Here is a 27,514-nt window from a genome sequence, read left to right as displayed (position 1 = left end):
CACGGAGGCCAATTTATGGTGTCCTAACAACCATCTTGGATGAGATCAGCACGGAACATAAATTGATCCATCCTTTCATTACAACAATTTAGATTATGTCCAAAAAATACACAGTAATGGGAATTAGACCAAACATCTTGCCTTTGTGAAGCCAGAGTTGTGCAGTGCATTGTCCTGGTTTGGGTTGTCTATAGAAATTGTTTGCATTTCATATCATTCCACCATGTGTAGAATAAACCAGCAGGATTAAACTGAAACTCAGCTGCTGTCCATTGACACGGTCGACAAAACACACTCCATATTCAAAAGACCCTTTTTATTTTGAAGGAAATGACTGCATCTTTGGACCAAAGAACAAAGTTATTTTGGATTCCAGTACCCATCAAATCATATACTAAATTATAACTAATATAAAACACTGTAGAAGGTTACAGTAGAAATCACACCTGAGTGTCCTCACATCTGAAACCAACTGGAATGGCAGGGGTCCTGCAAGCAACATTTGCTCTGAGCCAACTTTGTTTCTTCCTCCAATTTTATCCCTTTCCTCCTCTCCTGAGCATGCTGACTCATTGCTGGGGTGCAGTCCCAGAGGTACCCTATTGTACCTCACCCAAGTGACATTCTGCATGTACGAGTCTAGATAGTGAGTGGCAATGGGCTATTCAACCACAGAAGGCGTCGCAGCGGAGTCCAATTCTGTTCTTACTCCATGTCCTGATGTGTATTGCCAGCAGGAATCGGAGTGTTTTTCTCTTCAATCTAGCTCAGGAGCAGAGGCCACCTGCAGCATTTCCACTGCTGCCATCAGCTAACTCAGTATAGATGGAAGGATCAAACTTGGAACCCGTGTGGTCTGCTTGGCTCAGCTACCCCGCTGCCTTAACTGGCTGAACCATCTGTTGGAAGCTCCGTTTTGAATGCGCAGAAGTGTTTTCAGTATAAGATACAGGCTTACAGTTCTTCCCCTTACCTCATTGGACAGATGGATTTATTTGCAAAACTGAGGCAAGCGATCTAATTGCGTTACGATTGGAATTATGTTCAAACTCCTGGTGGTTGTAGAAAACATCACTGAACATTGGTTCTAGATCTCTAATTCATCAGCAGGAGCCCAAAGGCCACATGTACAGCGTAACTTAATCTATTACTCAGTGGAAGTCATGTCAAAGCTACTGGTATCTTTTTCATTCAGAATTTTCTCACCAGAAGGAATGGTATTTTCAACAAGGGACAAAGCTTCTTCATCGCTGCTACTGTGAATCGATTAGTGATTTACAATAGACATCCTGATTGACCAATGCCTCTTCTGGCCTCTCCTTGGGATGCTCTGTGATTCTGAGACCCACCAGGAACTGGGATAACTCAACGGAGGCTTGAACACCACAAAGCCCTGGAATCCCCCTAACTAGGGGCTATCTCAACGATTATAATACAAAACACTTTGGTGGATGGGGCAATGGACACTGTAAAATGTAGTCTATAAATTACATTTGTGTATGAAACAAATTGCCGTTTTAATACACACTTAAATGGTGACAATTTACACTGAAATACAAGTTGCCTGTTGAAGGTGCGGACTTAAAAAATTAAATATGAGCCAAATTTTTTGACAATTCTCTTTCCTCCTTTCTTGAAGGTATGGTTCCATGTGCACTGGAGCCCTTGGGTATCTTCCCTAACCATCATTCTTCATGAGAGCGGCTCAGTAGGCTATTTGACTGTGGAGTGCGTCACAGATGATCCTGATGCTTTCCCCAGCTGGTGTCCACAAATGTGGGTTTATCATCAAACAGCGAACAGGAGTTAGAACCCTTGCTAATTTTTTCACTGCCATAGTTCAGAAACACAGGTCAATTGTAGCACCCCCAAATGCTGTCCCTGGCCAAGATCTGTTAACTCAACAGAGACCAGAGAATCAAATCTAGGGCTTTCTGGTCTGTCTTAATATCACATTGACTAGCACCTTTACCTACTAGACCATCAGGGGGTTAATTTTACTGTATGTGACCTCCAATGGCCAAACATGCAGTTGCATAAAATGTGAACCTTGACCAATATGAACACCTTCAAATGCATTGGATTGTGCAAGGACACAGTAACATTGCTTGGTAAAATATAAACCAGGCAAAACATTGCCAGTGAATTAACACCAGTATGTAACATGCAGACTAAAAAATACACTGTAAACTACATTATATTTCATTTCAGGAGAGCGGTCAGTAGAAAGACATGCAAAATAAATACAACAAGAAAACCTCAACTCAACACATACAAAACAATGTTGGGCCTGCCAACATTTCTGACAAAAAACCCAAACATGTACAAACAACCCCCCTAAAAAAACAGAAGTGAAAACAGGTGTATGAACAGGATTCCGAGTGTGAGCAAACACACAGATATGTTCCTGGGTTTTCTGATTCAGTTGCTACATGTATTATCTAAGTAACCCCCAAAGGTTGAGTAGTTATGCGAGTACTGTTAAGGTTGTTTGCGTAGGCAGAAAGGAGTCTGCTGGTTGTGAAAGGCTCGTCTCATCACCCAATAAAAGCAATGGAGATGAGGATAACACTGACGTTAGTTCAAAAAGCCTCGCTGATAATTAACATTCAGATTGGATCCAGTTGTTTTGGACTAAGCCCATTTACTCTGCTGTTTATATTTAAGTTGTTGAAAGGCAATAACTGAACCATACCATGCAGAGAGGAGTCATGATCAAGGCCACTAACAAACACGACCCACCCAAACACTGGTTAAAAAAATAAAAACCACAGAAATAAAAAGACAGAATACAACTTATTCTGTTACCATAATAGTGGCCTTGCGTATCGGGAATAGTGGTGCCTTTGCATGTTAAAAACAAGGCCACGTAAAAATGGACAGAATCACAGAATTCGATCCCCAAAGCACTGGTCAAAATCCCAGAATCCCATGTAGAAAAAACAGAATTTGATCTATTCAGTTATAGCAAACCAGTGGCCCTGGTCATGGTCATCGCAACGAGTCAATTACATTTCAAAGAATGTGAGGGAGCACCATAAGACTGTTGGAGTCCACTCAGCACAGCCTTTTGCTCCATCCAATTCACTGAGCGAGTAAATTTCAGCTTACACTGCCATGGGGAAGTGGTCATTGACAAAAAGGTCAAAAGAACAGGCAAGAATTGATCAGTGTCCAATGATACTGCGAGCTTACATGGTGACTGTTCACTGAACTCTGCTGTGATTCTGCGTTTAGCCTTTGTTTTTTTGTGGTGATGTAAAAATGGAGTCAAGTGCTGATTCAGTGAAGACTGCAAATATTGTGCACAAATACAATGCTTTTGTGTCACTGCTGAAGAGCTGCACAATGGAACTCAACTAAACAAGTACGACTGTCACCTCCAATTCTTCTCTCCTCCAGACAGGACAAAAAGCTCAAAGCTATTCTCTGCTCCCTCTTCCCCCACCAAAGCCAGTATACAATATAATTACCACCTTACTCTATCAAGAATGCACTCTAACCAAAAACTTTTACATCAAGTATCACATCATAATCTTTCTCAGCACTTAAAAACCGTGTAACTCTTTACCTGCCCTGCACTTTCCACTTCTCCTTCAGGCTTTTAAAATCCAAGTTCAGCATCAGCTAATCATTGTCATGATTCTGATCATCTCTTTCACTCTGTCCAAACTGCAGTGTGGGCTTTGTCCCTTCAACTTGGTTTCTCAATTCAAAAAATAATTCTCAATAGCATGATCATGACTATCAAATGCTCATTGACATATTTAATCAGAGCAAATTTCTATTTCTATTTGCATTTAATACACCAAAAAAAAGTTCACCTATCCAGGGCTAACTGCCCACAATTTCATGTCCCCGTATTCTTTCTTTGAAACTCATTGCTTCATGTTCTGCCATCTTTTTTTCTTCTTCCCATTGTTCAATGTTTCCCTCTCTAAAATTACATGATGCCTTTCCCTCCTCCCACTTCTTTTTCCCATCCTGTTCCTTATGCTCTCTTATTTTCAAAGTTCAGAGGGTCTAGAATTCAGCAGGCTGTAGGAAGTGGGGTGGGGGCGACTGGGGTGTGACCAAGGTCAGCGAAGTCGGTGTCCAAGGTAGAAAGACATTCTCACCTTTTGCTTGCTGGTGATGTTTGCTAGTGCTTCTGCTTAATTAAATTGAAGAAGTTTTTGCAACAACTAGCTGGCTATGGGGCAAGTTCCGCCCCCTGTCTTTTTCCCCACAAGAGAAGATAATGTGCAATTTCCACTGACTGGACAGATTCAGCTCACAGGCTGGAAGAACATCACCAATGTAAACTGAAGAAAAGAAGGCGGCGGCTTTGTTTGGAAGCACATCGATAAAAAAAAACTGTGGTTGTGCTGGACATTTTTACATGTCAATAGTACAGTACCCCTTCTTCAATGTCAATAGTACTATTCATCATACAGTACCCCTTCTTCAGGACTATATCCCCGATTTCTCGGTTTGGCTTCCACGGGAAGCAAATAGCTCAGAGCTCCTCCTTGCCAAAATCAGCTGTGGAGGTTCTGAAACGCTGACTGTTTTTGCGAGAGTCTGAGCAGCTCTTCACGGATGGCTTTGATGAGCGATGTGGAGGTCTGGCCAGGTGCTTGGTCTTCTATGCAGGTGGAGCCAAAGCTTGCTCCGGGATGTTGAGCATTGCTATGCTGCAGGTGCAAAGATGGCGCTGAAGGGTCATGGAGGGATGTCCTCTGCATTGGAAAGAGCGGTGAGATATATTCCAGGTGCCCCCGAGTACCTGGCTAAAAAAAAAGACAACACAAGATGCTGAAAAGTGGTACTGGCAAGGCATTACATCCTTGAAACAAACTAGGTATCAGGTTGCCATTTCATCTTCATTGAAGATTAACTCAAGCGTCAGTCCGTAAACTTTCAAAACTCAGATTCCACAAGTCATCCAAAAGTGACGGTTTGTGACTGCCAAATATTTAAAATGCTGTTAAAACTCTCCCCCCCGCCCCCAGAAGGCACTAGCTTTTGCTTGGGCTCGATTCTCTGGGCACCGGCAAGCTTCCGGTACATCAACCGAATGGCCATCCTGCATGTTTGAGCATCTAGTTGAATGCGAGGGGCATCACAGCTGGGTGCGATTGTTGCCCCAATTCTGTACATTGGATCAGTAGTCACAGGATAGTGATCGACAGCAGGAGCCCTGGCTGATTTTTCACCTCCTTAGACTGGGTGTGCGGAGGCCAATAGTAGTATCCCTTCACTGCCAACCTCCCCAAGATCAGACCGAGAATCCGATCTGGGATCTTCTGCTCTATATTGCTTTATCAACTTAACTAATTAGGGGAACACAATTTCATCAGTAAGTTAATTCAAGCCTGCTGTCCCATAGACATTAGACAGTAAAGAACAAGACAATGTCCATACATGCACAATTCACTTGAGTTCATGGAACTTTCAGCTCCTCGCAGGTACCCTGGCTTCTGTGGTACTAAAACCAAACCTTCAGGTGTTGCAACACACTAGTGGAGTTAGAAGTGGGTGAGGTGCGCTGTTGGTTAGATGCAAGCACACTGTGCTTACAGGATGTGATTGATGGGCACCTTCTTAGTGAAAGAAACCCTCATGGCTTTGATAGGTACACCTTACATTTGGGAGGACATGTAAAAATACCACAAGCTCCTTACATTCCTAAAGAATGCTCACATGGCATGCAAGCAATAGATTGCAGTGCCCAGTGCAATGACAACTCAAATTCTGCATCGTCAGGGCTGCTCAGCAAGTGTCCATTTGAACTACATTATTTTTCCAACAACACTAAATTTCCAACAGCAGTTTGTACGGTTTCTTGCCCCTTTCGTCCCTCATCCCCTCCTCATTGCACTGCTTATCTGCTGACATTTTCCAGTTGGACGAGGAGCCGAATGATGGAACAATTTGACATCTGCACTGATTGTGATAACAGAGAAATTCTTGTCAAAACTATTTTCGGGATTTAACCCATCATCTGTCCTCCTAAGCCACGTGCCTTGCCACTGCGAGTACCCATACCATTGCATTTGTCACCCGACTGGCACCCAGAAGGGAATGAAGTCAGTTTCTTAAGCACTCCTTGGCCAGTTCCCACAACCTAAACCTGCAGATACTATTCGTGCTCTGCATTTTACTACACAACACAAGAGTGAGCAGAAATTCAGCGCACCCTCCATTTATCCACCTCTGTGGTGTTCCCTCCGTCCTCCCCTCTGCAGCGCTCTCTCCCTCCGTCCTCCTGCTCTGCAGCGCTCCCTCCCTCCGTCCTCCCCCTCTGCAGCGCTCTCTCCCTCCGTCCTCCCCCTCTGCAGCGCTCCCTCCCTCCGTCCTCCCCTCTGCGGTGCTCTCTCCCCCCGTCCTCCCCTTTGCGGCGCTCTCTCCCCCCCCGTCCTCCCCCTCTGCAGCGCTCTCTCCCTCCATCCTCCCCCTCTGCAGCGCTCCCTCCCTCCGTCCTCTCACTCTGCAGCGCTCTCTGCCTCCGTCCTCTCACTCTGCAGCGCTCTCTCCCTCCGTCCTCCCCCTCTGCAGCACTCCCTCCCTCCATCCTCTCGGGGAGTGTTTGCTAGTGCTGTTGGGGAGGGTTTAAATTAAAATGGCAGGGGGTTGGGAACCTATGCAGGGAGACAGAGGAAAGGGAAGCAAGGATAGAAACAAAAGACAGGAAGGAGAAAAGCAAAAGTGGAAGGCAGAGAAATCAAGGGTGTAAATCTAACAGGGCTACAGTAAATAATAATTCTAAAAGGACTAAGAGTGTTAAAAAAACAAGCCTGAAGGCTTTGTGTCTTAATGCGAGGAGCATTCGTAATAAGGTGGACGAATTAGCTGCGCAAATAGATGTTAACGGATATGATATAATTGGGATTACAGAGACATGGCTCCAGGGTGACCAAGGCTGGGAATTCAACATCCAGGGGTATTCAATATTCAGGAAGGACAGGCAAAAAGGAAAAGGAGGTGGGGTAGCATTGCTGGTTAAAGAGGAGATTAACACAATAGTAAGGAAGGATATTAGCTCTGATGATGTGGAATCTGTATGGGTAGAGCTGAAAAATAGCATGGGGCAGAAAACGTTAGTGGGAGTTGTATACAGACCCCCAAAACAGTAATGCTGAGGTTGGGATTGGCATTAAACGGGAAATTAGAGATGCGTGCAATAAGGGCACAGCAGTTATCATGGGTGACTTTAGTCTACAATAAGATTGGGCTAACCAAATTAGTAACAATACTGTGGAGGAGGAATTCCGGGAGTGTATACGGGATGGTTTCCTGGACCAATATGTCGAGGAACCAACTAGAGATCAGGCCATCTTAGACTGGGTATTATGTAATGAGAAAGGATTCATTAGCAATCTTGTTGGGCGAGGCCCCTTGGGGAGGAGCGATCATAATATGATAGAATTCTTCATTAAGATGGAGAGTGAAGTAGTTGACTCAGAGACTAGGGTCCTGAATTTAAATAAAGGAAACTATGATGGTATGAGGCGTGAGTTGTCTGGGATGGATTGGGGAGCGTTACTTAAAGGTTGACGGTGGATAGGCAATGGCAAACATTTAAAGATCGCATGGATGAACTACAGAATTTGTTCATCCCTGTTTGGCATAAAAATAAAACAAAAAAGGTGACTCAACCGTGGCTAACAAGGGAAATTAGGGATAGCATAAGAACCAAGGAGAGGACACATAAATTGGCCAGAAAAAGCAGCAAATCTGAGGATTGGGAGCAGTTTAGGATTCAGCAAAGGAGGACAAAGGGATTAATTAAGAGAGCGAAAATAGAATATGAGAGTAAGCTTGCCGGGAACATAAAAACTGACTGTAAAAGCTTCTATAGATATGTGAAGAGAAAAAGATTGGTGAAGTCAAGCGTAGGTCCCTTGCAGTCAGAATCAGGGGAATTTATAATGGGGAACAAAGAAATGGCAGACCAATTAAATACATACTTTGGTTCTGTCTTCACAAAGGAGGACACAGATAACCTCCCAGAGATGTCAGGGAACATAGGGTCTAATGAGAGGTAGGAATTGAATGAAATCAGTAATTGTAGGGAAATGGTGTTAGGGAAATTGACAGGATTGAAGGCCGATAAATCCCCAGGGCCTGATAATCTACATCCTAGGGTACTTAAGGAAGTGGCCCTGGAAATGGTAGATGTATTGCTGGTCAACTTCCAAAATTCTATAGACTCTGGAACAGTTCCCATGGATTGGAGGGTAGCTAATGTAACCCCACTATTTAAAAAAGGTGGTAGAGAGAAAACGGGGAATTATAGACTGGTAAGCCTGGCATCGGTAATGGGGAAAATGCTAGAGTCCATTATAAAAGATGTAATAGCAGAGCACTTGGAAAACAGCGACATGATCGGACAAAGTCAACATGGATTTACAAAAGGTAAATCGTGCTTGACTAATGTACTGGAATTTTTTGAGGATGTAACTGGTAGAATAGATAAGGGAGAACCAGTGGATGTGGTGTATTTGGATTTTCAGAAGGCTTTCGATAAGGTCCTGCATAAGAGATTAGCGTGCAAAGTTAAAGCACATGGGATTGGGGGGTAAGGTACTGACTTGGATAGAGAACTGGTTGGCAGACAGGAAGCAAAGAGTTGGAATAAACGGGTCTTTTTCCGAGTGGCAGGAAGTGACTAGTGGGGTACCGCAGGGATCGGTGCTAGGACCCCAGCTATTCACAATATATATTAATGATCTAGACAAGGGAACTAGATGTAATATCTCCAAGTTTGCAGATGACACAAAGCTGGGTGGGCATGTGTGCTGTGAGGAGGATGCAGAGAAACTCCAGTATGATTTGGACAGGTTGGGTGATTGGGCAGATGCAGTATAATGTGGATAAATGCGAGGTTATCCACTTTGGTGGCAAAAACAGGAAGGCAGATTATTATCTGAACGGCAATAGGTTGAGAAAAGGGGAAGTGCAACGACACCTGGGTGTCCTTGTGCACCAGTCGCTGAAGGTAAGCTTGCAGGTGCAGCAGGAGGTTAAAAAGGCAAATGGTATGTTGGGCTACATAGCGAGAGGATTCGAGTACAGGAGCAAGGATGTCTTGCTGCAGTTGTACAGGGCCTTGGTGAGACCACACCTTGAGTATTGTGTGCAGTTTTGGTTGCCTTATCTGAGGAAGGATGTTCTTGCCATGGAGGGAGTTCAGCGAAGATTCACCAAACTGATACCTGGGATGGCAGGAATGATGTATGAAGAGAGATTGGGTCGATTAGGCTTATATTTGCTAGAGTTTAGAAGAATGAGAGGGGATCTCATTGAAACTTATAAAATTCTAACAGGACTAGACAGACTAGATGCAGGAAGGATGTTCCCGATGGCGGGGGAGTCCAGAACCAGAGGTCACAGTCTAAGGATAAGGGGTAAGCCATTTAAGACTGAGATGAGGAGGAATTTCTTCACCGAGAGAGTGGTGAGCCTGTGGAATTCTCTACCACAGAAGACAGTTGAGGCCAATTCATTAAATATATTCAAGAAGGAGTTAGATATATTTCTTAAGGCTAAAGGGGATCAAGGGATATGGGGAGAAAGCAGGGACGGGGTACTGAATTTGGATGATCAGCCATGATCTCATTAAATGGCGGAACAGGCTCGAGGGGCCGAATGGCCTACTCCTGCTCCGATCTTCTATGTTTCTATGTCTCCCTCTGCAGCGCTCCCTCCCTCCGTCCTCCCCTCTGCAGCGCTCCCCCCCTCCGTCCTCCCCTCTGCAGCGCTCCCTCCCTCCGTCCTCCCCTTTGCAGCGCTCCCTCCCTCCGTCCTCCCCTCTGCAGCGCAACCCCCTCCGTCCTCTCCCTCTGCAGCGCTCCCTCCCTCCGTCCGCCCCTTTGCAGCGCTCCCTCCCTCCGTCCTCCCCTCTGCAGCGCTCCCTCCCTCCGTCCTCTCACTCTGCAGCGCTCCCTCCCTCCGTCCTCCCCTTTGCAGCGCTCCCTCCCTCCGTCCTCCCCTTTGCAGCGCTCCCCCCCTCCGTCCTCCCCTCTGCAGCGCTCCCTCCTTCCGTCCTCCCCTCTGCAGCGCTCTCTCCCTCCGTCCTCCCCTCTGCAGCGCTCTCTCCCTCCGTCCTCTCACTCTGCAGCGCTCTCTCCCTCCGTCCTCTCACTCTGCAGCGCTCTCTCCCTCCGTCCTCCCCTCTGCAGCGCTCCCCCCTCCGTCCTCCCCTCTGCAGCGCTCCCTCCCTCCGTCCTCCCCCTCTGCAGCGCTCTCTCCCTCCGTCCTCTCACTCTGCAGCGCTCTCTCCCTCCAGCGCGCCCTCCCTCCATCCTCCCCTTTGCAGCGCTCCCTCCCTCCATCCTCCCCTTTGCAGCGCTCTCTCCCTCCGTCCTCCCCTCTGCAGCGCTCCCTCCCTCCGTCCTCCCCTCTGCAGCGCTCCCTCCCTCCGTCCTCCCCTCTGCAGCGCTCCCTCCCTCCGTCCTCTCACTCTGCAGCGCTCCCTCCCTCTGTCCTCCCCTCTGCAGCGCTCTCTCCCTCCGTCCTCCCCTCTGCAGCGCTCTCTCCCTCCGTCCTCCCCCTCTGCAGCGCTCCCTCCCTCCGTCCTCTCACTCTGCAGCGTGCCCTCCCTCCGTCCTCCCGCTCTGTAGCACTCCCTCCCTCCGTCCGCCCCTCTGCAGCGCTCCCTCCCTCCGTCCTCTCACTCTGCAGCGTGCCCTCCCTCCGTCCTCCCGCTCTGTAGCACTCCCTCCCTCCGTCCTTCCCCTCTGCAGCACTCCCTCCCTCCGTCCTCTCGCTCTGCAGCACTCCCTTCCTGTCCTCCCCCTCTGCAGCACTCCCTCCCTCTGTCCTCGCTCTGCAGCGCGCCCTCCCTCCATCCTCCCCTCTGCAGCGCTCTCTCCTTCCGTCCTCTCGCTCTGCAGCACTCGCTCCCTCTGTCCTCTCGCTCTGCATCGTGCCCTCCCTCTGTCCTCCCGCTCTGTAGCACTCCCTCCCTCTGTCCTCCCGCTCTGCAACGTTCTCTCCCTCTGTCCTCTCGCTCTACAGCGCTCGCTCCCTCTGTCCTCCCGCTCTACAGCGCTCGCTCCCTCCGTCCTCCCGCTCTGTAGCACTCCCTCCCTCCGTCCTCCTCTACAGCGCTCCCTCTGTCCTCCCGCTCTACAGCGCTCCCTCTCTCTGTCCTCCCCCTCTGCAGCGCTCCCTCCCTCTGTCCTCCCGCTCTACAGCGCTCGCTCCCTCCGTCCTCTCGCTCTACAGCGCTCGCCCCCTCCATCGTCCCGCTCTGCAGCGCTTGCTCCCTCTGTCCTCCCGCTCGGCACCCTCCCCCCCACTATGTAGTGCACTCTATACCACACCACTTTCAGCCGGTACTTTCTTTTCTAAAAAATAATCAAGGAATTTCATCACAGAGTTTGTATAGGGGATCTACCAAACGAGTCCAACAATACGTCTGACTTACAGGTTCTCTGTTTGGAGCAGTCCGCATCAGTCCATCTTCAAGACCATAAGGAGACCAGCTGGCAACTCCTGCTGGCCCAGGTCTTCCAACACGCATCTGTCCTGGCTGCAGCCCCATTCTACCATCCACGCGACTCTGTGACACTGGATAGGCTTGTATTCCTGTGGACAAATGGAACCAAAACAGGTTATATTTATTACACTGAAATTACATCACAAAAACAGTCCATTCGGCCCAACCAGTCAATGTTGATGTTTATCCTCCACATGAGAACGAGTCCTAGTCTCATCTACATGTCCTGTTCACATATCACTTTATTCCCCTTTCTTTCCACCACCAATTTATTCTTAAACAATAGCAAAACACTGTGGATGCTGGAAATCTGAAATAACAATAGAAAATGCTGGAAACACAGCAGGCCAGGCAGCATCCGTGGAGAGAGAAACAGATTTAACGTTTCAGGTCTGTGACCCTTCGTCAGAACTGGAAAAAGTTACAGATTTTAAGCAGTGCAGAGGCAGGGAAAGGGGGGAAGGGGAGGAAGTTACAGAAGGGACTGTCTGTGCTAGGATTGAAGGCAGGAGAGATTAAATGTTGCAAATGGGGATGGCAGAATCATCAACAGCTGCCGTCTGAAAAAATGGGGGCAGGGATTATAGTCTGAAACTGTTGAACTTAATGTTGAGTCCAGAAGGTTATAAAGTGCCTAATCGAAAGATGAGGTGCTGTTCCTCGAGCTTACGCTGAGCTTCATTGGAACAGTGTAAGAGGCTGAGGACAGAGAGGTCAGAGTGGGAGTGAAGCGGAGAATTAAAGTGACAAGCGACCGGAAGCTCGGGGTCACCCTTATGGACTGAACGGAGGTGTTCCGCAAAGCGGTCACCCAATCTGCGTTTGGTCTCCCCAATGTAGAGGAGACTGCATCTTGAGCAGCGAATACAGTATACTAAATTGCAAGAAGTGCAAGTAAATCGCTGTTTCACCTGGAAGGGGTGTTTTGGGGCCCTGGACAGTGGGAAGGGAGGTGGTAAAAGGGCAGGTGCTGCATCTCCTGCGCTTGCACGGGAAGGTACTGTGTGGAGGGGAGGGGCTGTTGGGGGTGATTGAGGAGTGGATCAGGGTGTTGCGGAGGGAGCGGTCCCTTCGGAATGCTGAAAGGGGAGGGGACATATCGGAAGCACTGGTATGGAAGGTGGCATCATCAGAACAGATGCGGCGGAGGAAGTGAGTGGAGTCAATCCCACGATTAAAGGTGTTACTATGGGAACTCGCATGGGTCCTTGCTATGCCTGCCTTTTCGTGGGATATGTGGAACATTCTTTGTTCCAGTCCTACTCAGGTCCCCTCCCTTACCTCTTTTTCCGGTACATCGATGACTGTATCTGTGCCGTTTCCTGCTCTCGCCCTGAACTAGAAAATTTCATTCACTTTGCTTCCAATTTCCACCCTTCCCTCACCTTCACATGGTCCATCTCCGACTCTTCCCTTCCCTTCCTTGACTTTTCTGTCTCCATTTCTGGCGCTAGGCTATCGACAAACATCCACTACAAACCCACTGACTCCCACAGCTACCTGGACTACACTTCCTCCCACCCCGCTTCATGTAAGGACTCTATTCCATTCTCCAGTTTCTCTGTCTCCGCCGCATCTGCTCTGACAATGCCACCTTCCATACCAGTGCTTCCGACATGTCTTCCATTTTCCTCAACCGAGGATTCCCCTCTACCGTGGTTGACATGGCCCTCAACTGTGTCCGTTCCATTTCCCGCACTTCTGCTCTCACCCCTTCCCCTCCCAGAACCATGATAGGGTTCCCCTTGTCCTCACCTTTCACCCCACCAGCCTCCACATTCAATGGATCAGCCTCTGCCATTTCCGCCACCTCCAACGTGACCCCACCACCAAACGCATCTTCCCCTCCCCTCCCCTTTAAGCATTCCGAAGGGACCGCTCCCTCCGCAACACCCTGGTCCACTCCTCAATCACCCCTAACACCCCCTCCCCTCCCCTCCCCACGGCACCTTCCCGTGCAAGCTCAGGAGATGCAACACCTGCCCTTTTACCACCTCCCTTCCCACTGTCCAGGGCCCCAAACACCCCTTCCAGGTGAAACAGTGATTTACTTGTACTTCTTGCAATTTAGTATACTGTATTCACTGCTCACGATGCAGTCTCTACATTGGGGAAACCAAACGCAGATTGGGTGACCGCTTTGCGGAACACCTCCGTTCAGTCCGTAAGGGGGACCTCGAGCTTCCAGTCACTTGTCACTAATTCTGTGCTCCACTCCCACTCTGTCCTCGGCCTCTTACACTGTTCTAATGAAGCTGAAGGAACAGCACCTCATCTTTCGATTAGGCACTTTACAGCCTTCTGGACTCAACAATTTCAGACTATAACCCTGCCCCCATTTTTTCAGGCGGCAGCTGTTGATGATTCTGCCATCCCCATTTGCAGCATTTAATCTCTCCGGCCTTCAATCCTAGCACAGACTGTCCCTCCTGTAACTTCCCCCCCTTTCCCTGCCTCTGCACCTGCTTAAAACCGGTTACATCCCTAACTTTTTCCAGCTCTGACGAAGGGTCACAGACCTGAAACGTTAACTGTTTCTCTCTCCATGGATGCTGCCTGGCCTGCTTAGTGTTTCCAGCAATTTATTCTTAAATATTGACATGGTCTCTGCTTCAATCACTAACTCCACAGGCTCACAACCCTTTATGTAAAAAAGGTTTCACCTGCTCTGTGTCCTAAACCTTACATTTAATCTGATAACTATGCCCCCTCATTCTGGGCTCCTCACTCACTGGAAACAGTCCATTTCTACCTACTCTGTCTCAATCTGCAGGCTTCTTAAACCTAAATGTGGTATTACCTATTTCCTGATGTGTCTCATCTTCTCCCTTACTCTTTTCAACTTTGATGGTGTCCTGCACAACGAGTTTTGGCTTTTTTTAAAATACATTTACGGGGTATGGGCGTCGCTGGCAAGGCCAGCATTTATTGCCCATTCCTAATTGCCCTCGAGAAGGTGGTGGTGAGCCGCCTTCTTGAACCGCTGCAGTTCGTGTGAAGGTACTCCCAGTGCTGTTAGGTAGGGAGTTCCAGGATTTTAACCCAGCGACTATGAAGGAACGGCGATATATTCCAAGTTAGGATGGTGTGTGACTTGGAGGGGAAGTTGCAGGTGGTGGTGTTCCCATGCGCTTGCTGCCCTTGTCCTTCTAGGTGGTAGAGGTCGCGGGTTTGGGAGGTGCTGTCAAAGAAGGCTTGGCGAGTTTCTGCAGTGCATCTTGTAGATGATACACACTGCAGCCACGGTACGCCGGTGGTGGAGGGAGTGAATGTTTAAGGTGGTGGATGGGGCGCCAATCAAGTGGGCTACTTTGTCCTGGAAGGTGTTGAGCTTCTTGTGTGTTGTTGTAGCTGCACTCATCCAGGCAATTGGAGAGTATTCTATCACACTCCTGATTTGTGCCTTGTAGATGGTGGAAAGGCTCTGGAGAGTTAGGAGGTGAGACTCTCGTCGCAGAATACCCAGCCTCAAACCTGCTTTTATAACCACATTATTTATATGGCTGGACCAGTTAATTTTCTGGTCAACGGTGACCCTCAGGATGTTGATGGTGGGGGATTGTCATGGGGCAGTGGTTAGACTCTCTCTTGTTGGAGATTGTCATTGCCTGGCACTTGTTTGGTGCGAATGTACTTGCCACTTATCAGTCTGAATGTCGTTCATGTGGGCACGGACTGCTTCATTATCTGAGGAGTTGCGAATGGAACTGAACACTGCAATCATCAGTGAACATCATAACTTCTGATCCAGTGATGGAGGGAAGGTCATTGATGAAGTAGCTGCAGATGGTTGGGCCTAGGACACTGCCCTGAGGAACTCCTGCAGCGATGTCCTGGGGCTGAGATGATTGGCCTCCAAGTTTCCCCCCTGATTCCCATCGACTTCAGTTTTATTAGGGCGCCTTGATGCCACACTCCGTCAAATGCTGCCTTGATGTCAACAACAGTCACTCTCACCTCACCTCTGGAATTCAGCTCTTGTCCATATTTGGACCAAGGCTATAATGAGGTCTGGAGCCGGGCGGTCCTGGCGGAACCCAAACTGAGCATCGGTGAGCAGGTTATTGGTGAGGAAATGCCGCTTGATAGCATTGTCGCCAACACCATCCATCACTTTGCTGATGATTGAGAGTAGACTGATGGGGCGGTAATTGGCCGGATTGGATTTGTTCTGCTTTTTGTGGCCAAGACATACCTGGGCAATTGTTCACATTGTCAGGTAGATGCCTGTGTAAAGTTCAATGTTAATTCTATGTAGAATCAGGTACAGAAAGCAAAATAAAGAGAGGGAAAGAAAGATGGGATTAAGAGAGAGAGAGATAAGAGACAAAGAAAAGGTAAAAAAACATTTTTAATTTTAATTTATAGTTTAAAAAAAAATCTCTAACAACAATTAAAATCTGAAGGAATGACACTCTGCACTTGTAAAAGTTAATTTTCAGTGCCAGAGAGGTTGTCTGACAGTAATTGAGACTTATCACGCCATTAAAAAATACACTTACACTTGAATCGACAAGCCCCAATATTTTCTGGTGTGTTTAGTGGGCAAGTACCACAAATATGCGACCTTACAGGCATTTCAAAGCTGAGTCTATCAGCGACATACCAGTATAGCGAAGTTTGTGGAGGAGCAGGGCAAATCGGACAGCAATTTCCAGATTTCTGGATTTTACTGCGCACGTGCGGACGCCAGAAGTTGCTGTCCTATTTACACCAAACTAACGGTGAGCGCCAATAGCCTCACTGTTATTCTCACCGTAAAATCCGGGCCATTTAGAATGGTCACGAATGAGATACCAGAGGGGTGTTGGAACTCATGGAGCCGTACCCCAACAAGCGTCATTGTCTTCAGGACAGGAGAGGGGAAGTGGAAGGAGAAGAAAATGACTAAAGTGAAAACATGTGCGAGATGGTATTGTACACTGCAAGTTTTTTTGCACAAGTTTACCTGTTTTCACAGCAGTTACAGAAGTGAGTCCCTCAACTGACATATAAGATGCAGCTGCAGATTTCAGCACTTCAGTAGAATCTGAAAAAATTCAATTTACAAAGTTCAGTTGCTCACCTTCACTTCCGTAGGGAAAAGCAGAAGAGGACTGGGAAATTCACCAAGTGGAACGAGGTTGAAGAACAAAGTAAGTCACCACACCTGCAAGTAACATCTGTGTTAACCCCTCTCTTCCCAGTCACTCGTGATTTCTTTGCCTCTTTTCTTTTTTATGGTGTTCTGATTCATTGCAGCTTGCACAATAGCTGCAATTTAAACCTGTACTTTGTCTAAATCAAGGCAATTGAATTTAGAGCCTTAAAACATCAGTCCTCATTATTGTGCAAATTACACCTTAATGACTAAGGAACTGTAAAGCAATGGTTTGAAGTAACAGGAGAGGGTGTTATTAACACTAACCAATATTCTGATAATGTATGTTTGGACAGAACAATGAAGCACATGATCCAAGAGAAGGAATCAGCCAGGGCATACTGTATGGAGAGCTACTGCAATGTAAGAAAGGCTGCACATGTGAAAGTGCTGCAGGGGAAACTACAACGCAGAGGGGCTGAAACAGCAAGAGGCAAGAGAAAGACACAACGAAGAAACAAACATAAAGGAATGACGAAAGGTGAGAAAGTGAGGGAGCGAGGGGCGCGACAGAGGGAGCGAGGGGCGCGACAGAGGGAGCGAGGGGCGCGACAGAGGGAGCGAGGGGCGCGACAGAGGGAGCGAGGGGCGCGACAGAGGGAGCGAGGGGCGCGACAGAGGGAGCGAGGGGCGCGACAGAGGGAGCGAGGGGCGCGACAGAGGGAGCGAGGGGCGCGACAGAGGGAGCGAGGGGCGCGACAGAGGGAGCGAGGGGCGCGACAGAGGGAGCGAGGGGCGCGACAGAGGGAGCGAGGGGCGCGACAGAGGGAGCGAGGGGCGCGACAGAGGGAGCGAGGGGCGCGACAGAGGGAGCGAGGGGCGCGACAGAGGGAGCGAGGGGCGCGACAGAGGGAGCGAGAGTAAATACGCTTATGAGGTTTGGATAATCATAAGCTTTCTTTCGATATAACACATGTGTAGGTACGCTCTGTAACTTTTGATTGTATAGCCGGACAGACAAAAATGCAATGTACCGTTTTATATATACTAGCTAAAGTGCCCGGCGGTGCCAAGGGTTTTTTTGAGGGCATGTTGTTGTTGGAAGAGAGAGAGAGAGCGAGCGACTGGGGGGGAAGAGAGCGAGCGACTGGGGGGAAAGAGAGCGAGCGACTGGGGGGAAGAGAGCGAGCGACTGGGGGGAAGAGAGCGAGCGACTGGGGGGAAGAGAGCGAGCGACTGGGGGGAAGAGAGCGAGCGACTGGGGGGAAGAGAGCGAGCGACTGGGGGGAAGAGAGGAAGGGGGGAGGGGAAGGGGGGAGGGAGAGGGGGTGGGGGGAGGGAGAGGGGGTGGGGGGAGGGGGGGTGGGAAGGGTGTGGGGGAAGGAGGGGGGAGGGGGTAAGGGAGAAAGGGAGGGGGGGAGAAAGGGAGGGGGGGAGAAAGGGAGGGGGGGAGGGAGGGAGGGAGGAAGGGAGCCAGCAGACCCTCCCCCCTCTGCCGGCGATGGCTCCGCGGAGCTCTGTGCCGCCCCACGCACTGACATGGCCCCGCCGAGCGCAGCGCCCTGGTCAGTCCGAGCCCCGCACCCCTGAGCCCCGGCTTCAAGACCGCCAATTGCAGCTGGGCCTGTGCTGGAGCCAAGCCCCGGGAACAGGCGTGAGCCGGCTTGAGGCTGTGAGAGGGGCCCGGTTGCCGGGGTAACCCTTCCCCCCCATCCCGCTCTCCCGAGCACCGGCCTCCCGAGCCCCGCCCTCCCGAGCCGCGGGGCGGGGGGGGGGGGGGGGGGGAAGGAGAGAGACAGAGAGCCGCCGCTCCTCCGGTCGATGTGTTGCGGGCCGATCCCTTTTGAGCGCCCGATCAGCTGAGCCCGAGCCCCGCGGTGACCGCAACTCACCTCCCACTAGGCTCCCTCCCGCCCCGCCAGCCTTTACCAAAATGGCGACGATGGCGATGCTCGGCCCAGTCCCGCGCCGCCAGCCTTTACAAAGATGGCGGCGATTGTGGGGCGGGCCCAGCGGGAAGGGGCGGTGCCTAGCTCAGGCCTGGCTGGGCAACAGAGGCCCAGACTTCCAGACCTGCAAAAACGGTGTAAGGTAGAAAAATTATAGAGGTTAGAGAAAAGATTTACAAATTAATTAACTTTTTAAAAAAACAATGTGTGTTTTAAAAGCAACTTTTTTTTTGCTGGAAATCTGGATTTGAAAAGAAACACGCAGAAAGTGGGGGAAAAAAAATAAACTTACGAATCAAGATGGCTGACACTCACCTCAGTTCAGAATGATAAGGCCCGCCCACACACGCACCGATTGGTCAACCGTCAGGTCACTGAACTGTAGGATTGGTCAATCGTCACGTCACTCAACTCTAGGATGGCCCGCCCGCACACGCAATGAACCCGCCCCCACTCGATACTAATGAGCAGAATTTTGAACGTTTTTTGGATACCGTTGGCAGAATTTTTGTCCGACCAAAAAGTAAATATGACTATGAGAGTCCCCTAATGATAAGCTATCTTTTGATATAACATATGTGTAGGTACGCTCTATAACTTTTGATTGTATAGCCGGACAGACAGACAGACAGAGAGACATGCTGTTTTATATTATATAGATAGAAGATGATGATGTGCTGGATTGAACAGCAACATAAAAAAAGTGCCCAAGTGTTGGAGTTGCAGCTTATGAACGAAGAATGAGGAGCAACAGGCTAAAGATTTACTTTGGCAGCAGAGTAATGTCTGAAGGGGATTCTGGGCTGAACTGGAAAAGCTGCCAACTGCATGAAGAAATGTGAATTGAGATGATGAAGGGAATATCACAAGGCCACCAATATGCTCCACTGAAATGATGGTAACACTATGTTCCAAGTGCAGTAAATGCTTTGCCCATCATCTTTGGTGGGAGAATGTAGAACTCGCTCCCACAGAGCGGTTGAGATGAATAGCATAGATATTTAAGGGAAAGATGGCTAATTACATGAGGGAGAAAGGAATAGAAGGGTATGTTGATAGGGTGAGATGAAGTAGGTTGAGAAGAGGCTCGTGTGGAGCATGATGGGCCAAGTACGATTTGGACAGGTTGGGTGATTGGGCAGAAACATGGCAAATGCACTATAATGTGGATAAATGTGAGGTTATCCACTTTGGTGGCAAAAACAGGAAGGCAGATTATTTGAATGGCAATAGATTGGGAGAAGGGGAAGTGTAAAGAGACCTGGGTGTTCTTGTGCACCAGTCGCTGAAGGTAAGCATGCAGGTGCAGCAGGCGGTTAAGAAGGCAAATGGTATGTTGGCCTTCGTAGCAAGAGGGTTCGAGTACAGGAACAAGGATGTCTTGCTACAGTTGTACAGGGCCTTGGTGAGACCACACCTTGAGTATTGTGTGCAGTTTTGGTCACCTTACCTGAGGAAGGACGTTCTTGCCATGGAAGGAGTGCAGCGAAGATTCACCAGGCTGATACCTGGGATGGCAGGAATGACGTATGAGGAGAGATTGTGTCGATTGGGCTTATCTCGCTGGAGTTTAGAAGATTGAGAGGGGATCTCATCGAAACCTATAAAATTCTGTCAGGCCTGGACAGACTAGATGCAGGAAGGATGTTTCTGATGGCCGGGGAGTCCAGAACCAGGGGTCATAGTCTAAGGATAAGGGGTAAGCCATTTAGGACTGAAATGAGGAGGAATTTCTTCACCCAGAGAGTGGTGAACCTGTGGAATTCTCTGCCACAGAGGGCGGTGCAGGCCATTTCATTAAATATATTCAAGAATCAGTTGGATATATTTCTTAAGGCTAAAGGGATCAAGGGATATGGGGAGAAGGCAGGGACAGGGTACTGAATTTGGATGATCAGCCATGATCTCATTGAATGGCGGAGCAGGCTCGAGTGGCCGAATGGCCTACTCCTGCTCCTATCTTCTATGTTTCTATGGCCTGTTTCCGTGGTATAAATTTGTATGTAATAAAAGGGTTCAGTGTCACTGGTTAACGGCAAACATAAGTAGTTAAATGATTAACAAAACTAGGGAATGCAAATAAAACGATCAAATGCAGAAAAGGTTGAGAGTTCAAGAATGTGGTACAGACCTTGCTGTACCTCCCATGAAACCCTCACATTCACTGAAAATCAAGTAAAAGCGCTCCAAGCAAAGCCGTTATTGCTGATTCAAGGACTGATAGTATCGACTGCCTGTCTTATAAATACTTATCCTAACTTAGGTTGCTCAGACTCAATCCATTAAACACAGGTCCATGTAAGGTCACCTCCACAAAGTCAAGTCTTCAGAAGCTATTTTTCGCATACTCTTGATGACGTACCTATGGTGGCTTCATCCAATCTTTTAATTGTGAATTTTGCGCTAACTTTTCAGAAATTAAGTCTTTGATTTGTTGTGTAGCACCTTGTTATGTCTCTCAGATGTCTCAAAACACTTCTCTCATGCTGAATTACTTTCAAGGACAAAGTAGGTAAGCATAAGATTTTGTACGCAAGGGGTGTTCGTGGTGGGGATTGGAGCACACGTCATCAGCATCATGGATTTCCAGATCAGGTAGAACACAGCAAATCTTCCTTGATTCTACACAGGCAATGTATTGCAGCTCCAACCTCAAATGAAACATCCCTTATTTTACCACTGTGGCGGAACCACCAGAGGATTACGGACAATTATATATAATTCCTTTTACAGCAATGTAGTACAGCTGGGGGCTGCACCTTTAATGTATCTGTTAACTGTACTAGGGCTTCTTTCCTGTACTCCGCGTGATGACGTCATGCCGTCCATCACGTGATCTCTCAACGGCGGGAAGAACGTGATGACATCATGACGTCAGAGCTCGGAACCTGCTAGCAGTTAAGCTCGGAACCTGCTAGCAGTTAAGCTCGGAACCTGCTAGCAGTTGAGCTCGGAACCTGCTAGCAGTTAAGCTCGGAACCTGCTAGCAGTTGAGCTCGGAACCTGCTAGCAGTTGAGCTCGGAACCTGCTAGCAGTTGAGCTCGGAACCTGCTAGCAGTTGAGCTCGGAACCTGCTAGCAGTTGAGCTCGGAACCTGCTAGCAGTTTCCAGAGAGGCTTTCAAGCAGACCAGACCTATTTAATTGTATCCTACAGTTTCCTGTACAGCTTCATTTGTTCATTAAATTTTATTGTTTTTGATTTTCTGAGTCGATCTCAATTCTTCGGCTAGGAACCCAGTTCCTACATTGGTGACCCCGATTTCTTCGAACAACTTTTGTTGAAGTTACATCATGGACACGAACGCCGTCACCCTCAAACTGCCGCAATTTTGGGAGCAACAACCGGCCGCATGGTTTTTCCAGGCGGAAGCCCAATTTGCAATCCGGGGAGTAGCAGCGGATTCGACCCGTTATTATTACGTGGTCTCTGCCCTCGACAGCGCCACAGCCTCGCGGGTCATCAGCCTCCTCGAGAGTCCACTGAATGATGGCAAGTACGAAGCTTTAAAAGCACGTTTACTGCAGATTTTCGGTCTGTCCAAGTCAGAGCGTGTTCGCAGACTTATCTCCATGCCCGGCCTCGGGGACTCAAATCCCTCAGAGCTCATGAGCCAAATGCTCACGCTTTTGGGCTCGGAATCACAATGTTTTCTGTTCCACGAGCTGTTTCTCTGTCAACTACCAGAGGCAGTACAGACGGCCTTGGCCAATTCCGCAATCACGGGTTGTGCTGAACTCGCCGCGGAAGCGGATAAAATATTCACCGTCTCACAACAATCTTGTGCAGCCATGAGGCGCCCATCCCCCACAAGAGCGAATTCGACGACTCCTCCTGCAGGCTGGTGTGCATACCATGCTCGTTTCGGCGCGAAGGCCAGAAATTGCCGTCCGCCCTGCAGTTTCTCACCAAAAAAAAAACCTACCTCAAACCAGCGGTTTCTGAGAAGATCAATAAGGTCTAAGGGACGCACCGGAGTTGCGATGGCCGTCGGGTCCGCAGGGAAACTCCTATACATTACAGACTCCCTGTCAGGGCGACGTTTTCTCTGTGATACTGGCTCCCAGTGCAGTATCCCACCAGCGTTGAAGCTAGATCTTCAATCCGGCGGTCAAGGTCTCCCCCTCGAGGCAGCCAATGGTGCGGCCATTCGCACGTTCGGAAAGCGTAGGGTCCAGTTGAGTTTTGGCGGCCAACGTTTTGTTTGGGAGTTCATCATGGCGAAAGTCTCACAGGCCATCCTGGGGGCAGATTTCTTCTGCGCAAACGGGTTTCTCGTCGACGTCCGACACTGCCGGCTAATCAGTGCCTCCACTTTTCACTCGGTCCCCTGCCACCGAAGCACCGCGATGTCTTGGTCAGTTGCCTGTGCAGTCCCATCTCCAAATGAGTTCTCTCGTCTTCTCAGTGAGTTCCTTGAGCTCACCAGGTCCACATTTTCTTCTTCAGTCGCGAGGCACGGTGTGGCGCACCAAATTACCACGACAGGATCCCCCGTTTATGCGAGAGCTCGAAGGCTGGAATCTGGTAAACTCGCGGCCAAGGCGGAGTTCCATACAATGGAACGCCTGGGTATTATTAGACGTTCGAATAGTCCTTGGTCCTCGCCATTACACATTGTTCCTAAGCCGGGCGGCGGATGGCGACCATGCGGCGACTACAGACGCCTGAATGAGGCTACCACACCGGATCGGTACCCAATTCCTCACATTCGGGATTTTTCGGCCCATCTGGCAGGGAATTCCATCTTTTCCAAAGTAGACCTCGTCCGAGGCTATCAAGTGCCCACGCATCCTCAGGACGTCCCCAAAACTGCCGTCATCACACCTTTCGGGCTCTTCGAGTTCCTTCGTATGCCGTTTGGGCTGAAGAATGCAGCACAAGCCTTCCAACGTCTCATGGATTCCGTGTTGCGCGATCTGCCGTTCATCTTCGTCTACCTAGACGACATCCTTATTGCCAGTAACAGCGCGAAAGAACACATTACGCACTTGCGTACCCTTTTTTCTCGTCTCAGCCAACATGGCCTTATTATCAACCCGGCCAAGTGCCAGTTTGGGTTGCACAGCATTGATATCCTGGGACACAGAATCACCTCAGAAGGCACCGTCCCACTGGCCACGAAGGTGGAAGCAGTCACCTCGTTCCCTCTTCCTCAGACCGTCAGGGCCCTCCAGGAATTTCTGGGAATGGTCAATTTTTATCATCGGTTCGTCCCCAAGGTGGCATTGTTGATGCAACCTTTGTACGAGGCCCTGAGAGGTAAATCGGGCAAAGACCCGATCGATTGGACACCCCAGATGGACCAGGCTTTCCTCGACACTAAGAACGCTTTGGCTGCTGCGACCATGTTGGCACGTCCCCTTCCGGGCGCAACCATTGCCCTTACCACCGACGCATCTGATTATGCCATCGGGGCAGTACAGGAGCAGTGGCTCGACGGCACATGGCAACCACTGGCTTTCTTCAGCCGCCAATTGCGGAAGAACGAACGTTAGTACTTTTGATAGGGAGTTGTTGGCATTGTTTCTGGCCATCCGCCATTTTCGCTTCCTACTGGAAGGGCGCCCATTCACGGCTTTTGTAGACCACAAGCCACTTACTTTTGCGATGGCCAAGACAGCGGAAACATGGTCGGCACGGCAACGACGTCATCTTACGTACATATCTGAATTTACAACCGACATACAACATGTCTCGGGCAAAGACCACCTGGTGGCGGATTGTCTCTCCCACGCCCAGCTCCACGCAGTACACCTGGGAGTCGACTATGTTGCTTTGGCAAAAGAACAGAAGGCAGACCCTGAAGTGCAGGCATACCGGACCGCACCTTCCAGCTTACAAGTGGCTGATGTCAGTTTCCAGGCCGCAGGGACCACACTCCTGTGTGACATCTCAATGGGCGTCCCACGTCCAATCGTTCCAGTCGAATGGCGCAGGAGAATTTTCAACACTATCCACAGGTTGTCACACCCTGGCATGTAGGGTTGCAAAGGGGTGGAAAGTTTCCGGTAAATTTCCGGAAATTTTCCACGGGAAGTTTAGCTTGGGAATTTTGCCCAAAAAAGCACATGCTAGCATAATATTGTTTTTTTTGTATTTCTTTCTTTTTTTTTCCCCCCACAGGTCCTCTCTTAAAATTACTAACAGAGATGGAATCTTAATTATTAAGGAATTTCTTAATCAATATATGTTTATCTTCTTACTTGGCTTGTTTTAATAATTACAAGTTTTGTGTGTGACAGTGAACAAATGTGTCCTGATTGGTTGGATGAGTGGATGAGCGATTAGCTCCCTCTATTTGTAATATTTGCATATCGAATTGTGATTGGCCTGCAGGCATCTGTAAGACTGCTATAGTTTTTTTAAGATCCAGGTTAGGGGTCCTGAGGGAAGTCATTTTGTTTTCTGCTGATGTTGTGATGATGCAGTAAGTAAATCAGACTTTATACCAAATAAACCAGTTACTTGTTGAACTCTGTTGTCCTTCAATTTAAAATATACAAAATAATACACTATTGGTGATGTAGCGTCATGTGTGTACAGGTCATGCTTCCATCACATGGAGCATCAGCAAAAATGTACTCACCCTGTTGCAATCATGCTGATCGACCGCAGTTCGACAGAGATGAATGCCCTTTACTTCTCTGCATAGAACAATGCCACGTTTACCGTCGGATGTGTGGAAGCATTTTACCCCAGGCATTAAAGATGGAAAGACTGTGTACATGTGCAAACACTGTAGAAAGCCATATGTAAAGAATGCCACAAAGATGCAGCAGCATTTATCCAAATGCAACAACTTCACTCAAAGCTCACAGCAGTCAGCCCAGAGTTCCTCTGCTTCCATTCAAGAAGATGATGGTTCTCATTCAGCATCAGGCTCCTTATCATCAGCAACTCCTGGCCCATTTGGAAGTTCTTTGATACAATGGATAACCATAGCCAGAAGAATGCCGATGAGTGCCTTGCTCGAGCTGTATATGCAACAGGCTCACCCCTCATGCTCACAGCCAATGTGTACTGGAAGAGATTTTTCAATGTTATTCGCCCTGCATACTGTCCTCCCACCAGACATGCTTTGTCTACTTATTTGCTGGAGGCTGAGTATAACAGAGTCCAAGGAAAGCTCAAAGAAACGATAGCGATGGCAGACTGTGGTGCAGTTATCTCAGATGGGTGGTCAAATGTACCAGGGGAGGGCATCATAAACTACATCATCTCCACTCCTCTCCCAGTGTTCTTCAAGAGCACAGACACGAAGGACAACACACAGGCACATACATTGCTGATGAGCTGAAAGCGGTCATCAACGATCTTGGATCACAAAAGGTCTTTGCAGTAGTTACTGACAATGCTGCGAATATGAAGGCTGCTTGGGCTCAAGTGGAGGAGGCCTACCCTCATATTACGTCTGTTGGGTGCGCAGCTCATGGGCTTAACCTGCTCCTCAAGGACATCATGGGTTTGAGAACCATGGAAGCACTGTACAAGAGAGCCAAGCAAGTTGTTAAGTATGTCAGGGGAAAACAGGTAGTTGCAGCAACCTACAACTCTAAGCAAATGACAAAGAACAAGAACACCACACTGAAGCTGCCCAACAACACTAGATGGGGTGGTGTTGTCATAATGTACAACAGCCTTCTGGAGGGTAAGGAGTCGCTGCAAGAAATGGCAATATCCCAGTCTGGGGATATGGAAACCACCATCAAGAAAATACTGCTGGATGATGTGTTTTGGGAGAGAGTGGTTAGCAGCCTTAAACTACTCTCACCAGTAGCATCTGCAATTGCTCAGATTGAAGGAGATGACGCTGTCTTGTCAGATGTTCTCAGGCTTTTTACTGATTTAAAAGAACAAATCAGCATTGCCCTACCCACATCCCTGCTGCTCAAAGCAGAGGAGAAGGCAATTGTTCAATTCATACAGACGCGTCAAGAATTTTGTGTCAAGCCGATTCATGCTGCAGCATACATGCTGGACCCAAAGCATGTTGGGAGACCAATACTTTCTGGAGAACAGATCAACAGCGCTTACAGTGTGATTTCTACCCTCTCACACCATCTCAATCTGGATGTGGGCAAAGTTCTGGGAAGTCTGGCAAAGTTCTCTACCAAGCAAGGTCTTTGGAATGGGGATGGGATATGGTAATCATGCAAGCATATCAGTGCACATACCTGGTGGAAGGGACTTTGTGCATCTGAGGCCGTCACCTATTGCATCGGTGATACTCCAAATCCCACCTTCATCAGCGGCCTCTGAACGAAACTGGTCACTTTTTGGGAATATGCATACAAAGGCTGACTAACAAGAGAGTGGAGAAACTGGTGGCTATCCGGGCGAACCTACAACTTATTGAGCCAGATACAGAAGTGTCCACCACACAGCTAGACACTGACACAGAGGAGGAAATGGACATGTCAGAGCCAGAGTCAGAGAATCAGGAGGAGCAATGAGGAGTAGAAGACTCATGAGTAGAAGACTCAAGGGACAAAATAAGGACAAATTACAGGCTAAATAAACTGACGCTCTTTTTATTTTATTTTAGATGGGTCTTTTTTGTGGGGGTTCAATAAAGTTCAAAATTATAACCTAAATAAAGTTTTGAAAGCCTGTTTTTATTTGTATGGAACAGTATGTCTATTTTGACGACAAAGATAATATAAGGGTCAGAGACAAAAACCATCAGTGTGCAAAAAAACTCAAAATTCCCATGGAAAGTTTCCTCTTTTAAAAATTCCCAGAATTTTGCAACCCTACAGGGTACCACAGGGATCTGTCCTGGGCCCCCAGCTGTTCACAATTTACATTAATGACCTGGATCAGGGAGTCGGATGCAGCATTTCCAAATTTGCAGACGACACTAAACTAGGAGGGGGGGTGGGCTCAGAGGAAGAGACCAGGAAGCTCCAGAGCGATTTGGACAGACTGGGCGATTGGGCGGATAAATGGCAGATGCACTATAATGTGGACAAGTGCGAAGTTATCCACCTTGGG

At 48.5% G+C, this 27,514-nt stretch overlaps 1 protein-coding gene across 3 annotated transcripts in view; it reads right to left on the bottom strand.

The window, feature by feature from the left end:
- Nucleotides 1–301: 301 nt before the first annotated feature.
- The window catches only part of LOC147105992 (UPF0606 protein KIAA1549), a 319,715-nt gene continuing 292,502 nt past the window's right edge, over nt 302–27,514 (bottom strand). For all 3 annotated transcript variants that reach the window (XM_086008618.1, XM_086008615.1, XM_086008617.1), the window contains 2 exons: nt 11,417–11,577; nt 302–4,772 (listed from right to left, as the gene is read on the bottom strand). In XM_086008618.1, coding sequence (XP_085864744.1) covers nt 4,521–4,772; nt 11,417–11,577 — 413 coding nt within the window. In that variant the 3' untranslated portion in view covers nt 302–4,520. The remainder of the gene's footprint in view (nt 4,773–11,416; nt 11,578–27,514) is intronic.

Source organism: Somniosus microcephalus, chromosome 16 (genome assembly GCF_052327205.1).
Source record: "Somniosus microcephalus isolate GS21.2 chromosome 16, FLI_Smic_1.0, whole genome shotgun sequence".
NCBI lineage: Eukaryota > Metazoa > Chordata > Chondrichthyes > Squaliformes > Somniosidae > Somniosus > Somniosus microcephalus.
The sequence above is the reverse complement of the archived record's forward strand: the minus strand, read 5'-3'. Positions and strand labels throughout refer to the sequence as shown.